This window comes from Chaetura pelagica, unplaced genomic scaffold (genome assembly GCF_000747805.2).
Source record: "Chaetura pelagica isolate M959 unplaced genomic scaffold, ChaPel_1.0 scaffold103, whole genome shotgun sequence".
Taxonomy (NCBI): Eukaryota; Metazoa; Chordata; class Aves; order Apodiformes; family Apodidae; genus Chaetura; species Chaetura pelagica.
This window is the reverse complement of record NW_009953004.1, coordinates 1,173,188-1,182,058: the sequence shown is the minus strand read 5'-3', so window position 1 is coordinate 1,182,058 and position 8,871 is coordinate 1,173,188. Positions and strand designations below refer to the sequence as shown.

Here is an 8,871-nt window from a genome sequence, read left to right as displayed (position 1 = left end):
TATATGTGGCTGTAAAAAATGATGTACACGCTGTAAAATAAGATTGTCACTGTTATGTGGGATTATTATTTCTAAATGTGTTACTCATCGTAACGGGCATACAATAAAATGCATCTCTTGCACTCCAAGTTTTTTGGAGTTTGCTTTTCATTTATGGTGTTTTTAGCAAATTCTCCTTCTGTGTAAATTTGCCTAAGCTTTATAATGGTATTAGTCAGTAATTAATGTGCAATAACATTTCAACTAAACAGGTTGCTTGAGGCATATTGATCAGGCTGTTGAGGGAACTGTCAGGGCTTGATTTGACTAACCCTTTAAAGTTACAGGTAATGTGCTGATTTCTGAAGTAATTCTCAAATCTGATCCAGAAACTCCTTTTTTCCTTTAAGTAAAGATTACATAAGACCGCTCATATATTTTGGGAAAAGCCAGGTAGGTTTTATCTTTTTACCTGTGTAACAAGAACAGTCTGCAAAATGTAATACTGAAAATACTGATTTCTTGATTTTCCTCTCTTTTAGAGTGCTTGAGTTACAACATCATAGTGTAAAGACTTAAGAAGAGAGCGTGGTATTCCCTGAACTCTTCCCTGAGGATTTCCAGTGGGCTTTTAGCCAGTGAACTCTTAGGGTTTGTACTAAGAAACAGAAGCTGTATAGACATGAGCCTGTTCATCTGGTTTTTGTTCATGCTGCATTGTTGTATGGGAGCAGGAGACTAGCATTCCAAAAACCTCAGAGATGAAAGTTGTGCTTTGTTGACAGTTTAAATGCTTTCTTCCTGAATGTTACAGTGAATACACAGGCTGCAGGAGTTTCTTCAGAGCAGGCTGAAGAGGAGAATTCTGGCTGTGACAGAGCACAGGTTTCTGCTGGCTCCTTGTCCACCTTCGGATGGATGGAATAACCAGGTACCAAGTTATTTACATGTTGTCTGTAGCCACCTTTGGAGAAAGGTTTCATCCCACCCTGCCCATCAGTTTGTGGGCTACAGAACAGGACGTGGGGGCTGGAAATGACAGAATGTTAAACTTGTGGAGAGCCAGCATTTCAGACAGTGGTGTGAACACTGGGCATGACGCTGCTGTTAGGTGTTGCATTTGGGTCACATGTGGTACCTTTAGTTGTTCATACCTGCGATAACTGCTGAGCTATGTGAACATTTACATTTTGTAGTGTATGTGGGGATAACAGTGTTACCTCCAAGGGCTGCAGTGAAAGGCTTTGACTTTCACATACATGAGAGTTTAAAATCACATATGTGGGTTGAACAGTTGCTTAGTTCTGGGTTGATGAGTGGCATCTACTCCTCTTAAGAGCACGGGGTACCCTGTGGGGCACCTGTTTCATTGCCTAGATTTCCATTGCATCTGTTTTTGACTTACCCTAAAACTACACGGCATAAAGGGTGCAGTTTTAAACCATATTTAATGATAGCAGGAAGTGGATGGTGTTTGGATTGAAGTTTGTACAGCTTCATCATTGTATTTTAGAATGATGAAGTTCTGTAACTTTGTATTACAGAAGCTGAAATTGGTGTTGAGGTTTAAGGGTCTGTAAATCCACCTAACCAGATTTGGCTTTAACTAGGAAAAAAAAAGGTTATACCTTTTGGAACATAAAAAACTGCAAGGAACACATTTTTTAAAATGTGAGGGGGGGGAATAGTGGTTGGAAAAACCACAGCTGTCTTTGGGTATTACTGGCTAAGGTACAAATATAGGAGAGAATGTAGGACTTGGAGGTGCAGACTGGTACAGTCTGGGTGTTAGTCCTGCCTCCTGGGATGGAGAGGGGGAGAAATCAGCTGTTAATCAGAAATCAGCAGCGTGACCCATGTGAGGCTTCAGAATTAGTTACCTCCTCTGTTTGGCCTGCTCACTGTGTTGGCTTGCAGCATGCCAGGTGTTTCTCTATAGTAATTGTTTCTCCTCTTCTGCCAGCATCATGTGGACAGTGAAGCCCAGCTAAGAAGACTAACCATGGAAACAAGGTCTGTCAAAGAGAGGAAGAGCCACACAGCGTTAAGGTTTGTGGATTACTACTTTTATCTTGTTAAATGTCAAACAGTTTGAAAGTTTTCAGACTCTTTGCTTGGGCAGTAGTTTTAAAGTTCAGTAGCTCCTAATAGTGCTGGGAGAGTGATGCTTCTGCTTGGCCCTCTGCTGTTCTGTTCTGCTGCTCAGGTGTTTATGGCTGGAGCTGGTCTTATCTATTGTTTGGTAGTTTGAAATTCCCAACTGTCCTGCTCCTTCCAGAATTGATGTCCTGTATCACTGCAGATGTCAAAGCGTAACTGTCCAGGCTGGCTGGACAATAGGTGAAGGAGGGGGTTGAAGCTGTTGGGAGGGCTTTGGTGGTTTTAGAAAAAGAATTCTGTGATGGGTGGAGGGGCCTGTGCAGTGTGTTGCAGGTGGTACCTTGGGGCTGTGGAAGAAGATGTAGAAGTTGGGGTTAGGGAAGAGACAATAAGATATGCCTGCTAGACAGAGGAACCTGGGAGGCAGTGATGTTTTATATGCAATGCTCTAGTGTGTATGTTGCTGAAATAATTTAGGATCGTTTCCTCTGTATCTTGTGTATGTATCATCCGACAGCAGGTGAGACTCAGGTAGAATCAGGGTTGGTTTTTTTCCCTGTGGTTGTGTTTCCGTGACAACTGCAATTCTACATTAAAGCAAACACTTTCTTCTTGACATGAGCTGCTACTAGAAAGGTGCGTTTTAAATAATCTGAAATACAAGAATAAATTTTCACCTGAGTCCTCAGCAGTTGGAGGCACAGTTCCTAGGTTCTTTTCAGTGCACTTTCCAAGTACAATGAATTGAATGATATAAGTTGGTGGTATCGTGTGTTATTGTCCTGAAAACTGACCAATGTCTCCTGTCACTGCTGTGGAGTTGCCTGATCTCTGCTCTTCTCCAGGCACTCTTCAGAAGGCACAATCATTTTTCATGCCTTCTAGTGAAGTCTCTCCCTTTTTTGCCTTTTGTCAGTTGGTTTGGGCTTTGAAGCTGTTTTGTTGAAAACAGTCTTTGCTTGTCACATTGTTCTACATCTGTCCCACTAACAGGGTGAAGTACCTTTCCAACCAGTAGTGATGGGATGGGCTGCCACTCCACACCACCAGGAGTAGGAGAGGTGACATGTGACAAGCTGTTCCCTACCTGAGGAAATGCAGCTGCTCTGGACCATGTTTGGATTTCTCCTCTGCCTGCTCCTGCTGTGCTGTACATGAGGTGCAGACACATCTTGGTGGCTTGAGCCAAGCAGCCAGTTTCACAGACAAGGTTGAAGGGTAGGTCTGAAATTCTGCATTTGGTTACTGCATTTTTCTGTTTGAGTGACAGACTAAGAACTCCATAACAACCAGGAGCAGTTAAAAATTATGTGTCTTGATCATCTGTATTGTTTTTCTTCAGGTTTCAGATGCCCAGAACTAAAGATAATGAGATTAAGAGAGAAAATACAGAACAGCAGCAGAGCACCCTCCTGGTGAAGGTAAGGTACCTTGGTGTAGAACTTGAAGTCTCTGAGGTACCAGGAACTTTTCACCTGGGGCTGTTTAGCTTTTATTGTACAGCCGAGACAGGTGGTGTTGATATGGCATCCTGAGGGACATGGAAAGTCAGTCATAGGAACCAGAAGGCAGTTTTTTATTCTACTCTGCAGTGTAAGGAAGGAAACTGCCCCTGTCAAACCTGTCCTGGCAGAGAGGGGCTATTTAGTAACACACATGATAAAAACAATCTGATATGTACAACAGCATGTGAAGAGTTTTACATGTACGGAGTAAAGCTGTCTTTGATGTCTCTCATTTGCTCCTGAAAAACTTGTAGAAGTCTCAGTGGACCTACCTGAAATGGAGGTGAAAAATTCCCTGGACTGTGCAGCTGAGGTAAGAGCTAGAATTTACAGAGATCGGTAACTGAGAACTCTGCTTCTGTAAACCCAGCAGAAATAATGTTAGGTAAATCAGCTCAACAGAAAAGAGACAATAAATGAAACTACAGCAAATAAAATGTGCTTTTATAGTAAAACATACTAAATTTGCTTTTTAAATACATCTGGTATGAGAGCAAAACCAGCCCCAAATGGCCCTTGTGCTTTACCTCCCAGTCCAATTCAGCTCTTTGCCAAGTATCTCTGGGTTGATGTTACCTGTGAGTGTATGTGCTGGAGGTGCACAACCTGGCCATCAATAACCTGTGTTTCTGCTTCCCAGCTCCTTGGGTGGTGCTGGCAGTGGGGCAAGTCCAGCTGGGATCATGGCCAAGACCACAGTAAGTCCACAGCTTGTCTCCTGCAATCAGAACTGCACTGTGAGGCACACATAACCATGGGATGGCATTAACCAAATCTGTTTGTCTTTATTTCTTGTCTTGTTGAGGTCACCACAGGTGCAAAGCCATTAGATGACACTGTAACTAGAATTATTTATTGGGACAGAGTACCCTGACACCATTCTGTGTCATGCAAACACCTTGTGTACATGGACCTTACGGCCAACAGCTCTCCAGAGCAGAGGGGGTTATTTTAGAATTTAATACACATTTCTGTGGGGCAAGGCACTCATTCAAATGAGGATATTTGATTTTAACTAATTAACAACTTTCTATAGAACTAAAGTGCAGATCTGTCTTAGGCTGGACATCCTCCAAGAGCAGGTTCTACCCCTGGCTCCTTCTCCCAGTTAGGAAGAGCATGAGGTCACCTTTGACATGTCAGGATGGGCATCAGGAGCAAGAAAAGGGACCTAACACTTACTACTTTACTTGTGAAGATTCATTTAGAGGAACAATTTGTCCAAAATGCGGTGTCACAGCACCTCCAACACCCCCTCCAGCCTGTTACAAAGACAGAAGTGTTTTCAGTACAGACAGACGTGACTGGCAAAGTTCCACTTCCATTTATTTCAAAGTTACAGGTAGCTTACAGTGTTCTTTCACCACTAAACATTGTTTATGATATATATTATTTGTGAATAGAAATATATATGTCTGCAGGAATAAAGCAAAGCCAGAAGCCCCTGATGAAGAGCTAGCACCTTTTTGATTGCATAGTTTAGAATTTCCCTTGCATTCTTTGCACTGTGTTGCTTAGACAGTTACTTACTATTAATAACAAATTATTTTGAGAGAATTTCTATGGTCCTGCAAGGAAAGGAGGACATTTTAAATGGAAGGAGATTGGTCTAATAATAAAATTTAGTCTGTGAGCTATTTTATGCTGTATTTTTTATATAAAAATATATTATATTCTTTAAATTTTCAAGTACAGCAAATAAAATACGGCTGTTTTGAGGGCTTAAAAAGGTTCAGCTGACAAATACGTCAATTCTGAGGTCAATAACCATTCTTTATACTTAGCACTTGCCCAATCGTTTCACTGAACTGGGTAATTCCAGTGTTTGCCAATGCAGCAGCCAGGTCTGAGGATCTGTGTATCTGGAGTAAGTGAAGTGATTCTCCTTTGTGTTCCAGCTTCCCATGCACAGGTAGATGTCAGGTCAGTGTTTTTCAGTGAGGTGTTTTGGAAGTTCCCCATGAAGGTTGTTGTGGGCTTTGCTTCATCTTCAGTGGGCAGCAGTAGGTGACCCAGCACTCTGTGCATTCTCTCAGAGTCTGGCTAACAGCACAAAGAAGAAAAGCTTCAGCCTTCTTCCTTTTGTTCCCTAGATTTGCTTCGGGCTGGGCTAAGGAAGAGGAGTCCACAAGAGCACAGCTCTGACTTCAAGGAAGAGTGTGAAGAAGCACAGACACCATCTGTACAGCTGGTAGTGGCAGGTGATGGACACAGGTACTCGAGTTCTTCATGGTGAGGATCAGCGAGTTCTTCATGGTGAGGATCAGCGTGGTTTCCATCTTCTTCATGCTTCCATGTTCTTAAGGTGCTCCCCAGCCTTTTCACTGTGGCACTGAGCCTTTTTCAGATGCAAAGTAGCAGAAAGTAAAGCAGTTGTAGTCGTTGTCAACTCCGTAGAGCAGCTCTGATGGCTCAGGGGTTTCTTTCATTCCTGAAAGAAAACAAGAGGCTTATTAGGAGAAAATACACAAACTTATTTCTGTGTATAAAACAGAACTGCCTGGTGCACAAAGCAAGCCTTCTTTAATTACCTATGTACTGCTCCCCATCAGCACTGCTGTTCAATAGTGACATGGCTGACAGCACAGAAGCACATAAAAAGGTCTTGGGAAGCTTGTAGTAAAGCTGAAATTGGCACTTCCCAAACTTCACAAGTTTATCTTGCAGGAAACCAGTTTTGTTTTAGCTGAAACCTGCACTAGTGATTGATAGAGACCTCGGGAAGCTTAAAATATACACAGTTCTAAAGTATTTAGTGATACTGATCTCTTCAAATGCAGAGTACTCATCTTTTCTCAGTTTTTATAATGGAAAGTCTGTTTTTTCAAGTAGACTAGGAGCGGGTCTTGGCTTTGTTTGTGTAATTTCTCTATTAATATTTAGTTCCTTGACAGTTCACTGGGTTGCAATGCAAGGCTGAGAGGTCAGAAATAAAATCGCTGTTTGCCAGTGACCTCTGCCTTTTATTTTCTTAGCCACACTCCAGACATCACGTCCTTTTAGAACATGGCAGCTGGTTTTACCCTACGTCTACTCAGGCTGCTCAGAGTTGTCATCTTCTTGGTCCTGTCCTCCCAGCTGCTCCTCACAGTGTTGTGCTGCTCTCCATGCCCTGCAGGCAGCGTCACCACCTGCCACTGAGCACAACAGGTGGGTGTGAACTGGCCCTCTTGCTCTTTCTCAGACCTTTCCCTTGGGTTCAGACTTGGCAGCTTTACCTTGTGCTCTGTCACAGGAATCACTTCTGTATCCCTATTTTCTATTTTTACTGAAATCAGGCCTTGCAAGTCACCACTCGTGTGCGCTGCCTGGGCTGGGCGCTGCCCGGGCTGGGTGGGAGTTTCGGGGACGCGGCGCTTAGCATGTTTTAGTAACAGTCTGGAGTCCTTAAGGCTGGTGACTCAGGAATGCTGCCCACCCAAAACACTCCTTCACCTGAAAGCACAACAGGGAAAACTTCCTGCCCAGCACAGCCAGCCATGCCCAGAGTGCCTGCTGCCAGGGCAGAGGCTGCTTGTTTTGTTCAAAGTAATTATGTGACAGCGAAAATAGCGAAAGGTTATTGTACTCATACTCCACCCAACAATTACTGCCCAACAATTACTACCTGCAGTAGACAGTAGAGCTCCTTGGCTTGAATCAGGCACTTTGCTTTTTGCAGCCAGTTAATTTAATACAGTGGCTCATCTCTCAGATGCTAATTTGGGCTCATCATTTCTTTGAAGTTAAATGGATCCTTAGAAATGTCAGAGACTAAATAGTCATTGTCCAGGTAAACTTACATGTTTCCATATCTCTCCAGTCCTCTCGATTACAATAGTTTGTGATTTATTGACAGGTGAGGTAACCTTGTAGTCATCAGACAGGAGGCCCAGGATAGGATACTGATTCCTGTACCTGTATTCAAGAGAGTCACAAACCTGTTACCTGAAACCTGTATCCTCATATCCAGATCACTAACCCTGATTTTCCACCCAGGCTTTGCAGTCATTCATTCCCAAAGGTTTCACTAGGAACTACAAAGCCATGACACTTCCCCACACGAGCCACCCCCTGACTGGTCATGCAGTGCTGAGTGTTGAATCCTCCCTGGATAGGAAAACCTATCCTTTTGTTCCCCTGGCCATGTTAACACATTTGCATAACCTCATTAATAGAAGCTGTACAAATCAGAAGGATGTGTTGTTGGGAAAGGTGAAGAACTACATTACTTCTTAGTGATGATCGCTGTTACACCAGGGGACTGACTGCCTGATAACTTCTCATGCTTCAATCTGAAGAGTTCCTGAGAAAACCGAAAGTAAACATTCAAATTAAATTATGTTTTCTGAAGCATTAGGTCAGTAAAGTCACAACAGAATATTTGCAAAAATTCCTCTCAAAGAGCTGTCAAAAAGTTTGTCTTTCCAAAAGACTGAGAGAAGAACAGCATTCAGTTAAAAAAATATCCTAACCCTGACTGCTGGTACAAGGCACTTCCTGCTGTGGTTCCACCTACACAGTAAGTGGAAACTTAAATATAAAAATTCTTAGAAGATAAATAAGTTGTATTATTTTACCTCTTGCTGCTGTTTAATACAGGCTTCTTTCTCCTCCAACATGCATGTCAGTTCCTGCAGCCGTACTTGCAGGTCACTGTTACTTCCTTCTCTCCTGGATATATCTTGCTGGAATTGGCTTAACTGAGACTGTAACAGAGGGTGTTAGAACAGTCAGGGGTTGCTGTGTCTTGTTGCTGTGTCAGCTAGGGACCCCAGACAGGTTTTGGGGTCTTTTCTTCATTAATATCATAGACAGTAAGACCAGTGAGTTTCAAACAGGGAGGTGAGTGGCAAAGTGCTGTCAGAGGGTGCTAACTGGATTGAATTCTACCCAGTGTCAACAGCCTGGTTTTGTAACTCAACAAAGATAATACAACCCTGAACCAGTTGAATTGGATTCCAGGCTGGTAAAATAAGACTGCAAGGATTAAAGTAAGACATTTCCTACTTAAAATTCTCCCTGGGATTTATTTCTGTTTTCTGTTGGGTGTCTGTTGGCTAGTTTCATACTTTATCAGGACACACAACACTTGTCTTTAGGAAAGGCTGCTACTCTGATCAGACCCCAATTTACCTAAGGAATTACGGTGTTTAAATCACAGTTTTACTACCTTAGTATCTCTGTACAATGTAACTGCAGCATCAGAAGGTACCTATAAGTACCTAAGGTGGGTCTTTCCTGACCCTCAGTGAAAAGCGGCTGGTCCTGCCCTGACAGTTCAGGAATGCCCCGTGGCATGTTCAAC

At 42.8% G+C, this 8,871-nt stretch overlaps 1 protein-coding gene across 1 annotated transcript in view; it reads right to left on the bottom strand.

The window, feature by feature from the left end:
- Positions 1-5,905: 5,905 nt before the first annotated feature.
- POF1B (premature ovarian failure, 1B) overlaps positions 5,906-8,871 on the bottom strand; it is a 20,376-nt gene continuing 17,410 nt past the window's right edge. The window contains exons 13-17 of the mRNA XM_009996604.1: positions 8,144-8,272; positions 7,796-7,869; positions 7,367-7,481; positions 6,613-6,940; positions 5,906-6,015 (exon numbers count right to left, since the gene is read on the bottom strand). Of these exons, the coding sequence (XP_009994906.1) occupies positions 5,906-6,015; positions 6,613-6,940; positions 7,367-7,481; positions 7,796-7,869; positions 8,144-8,272 (756 nt within the window). The remainder of the gene's footprint in view (positions 6,016-6,612; positions 6,941-7,366; positions 7,482-7,795; positions 7,870-8,143; positions 8,273-8,871) is intronic.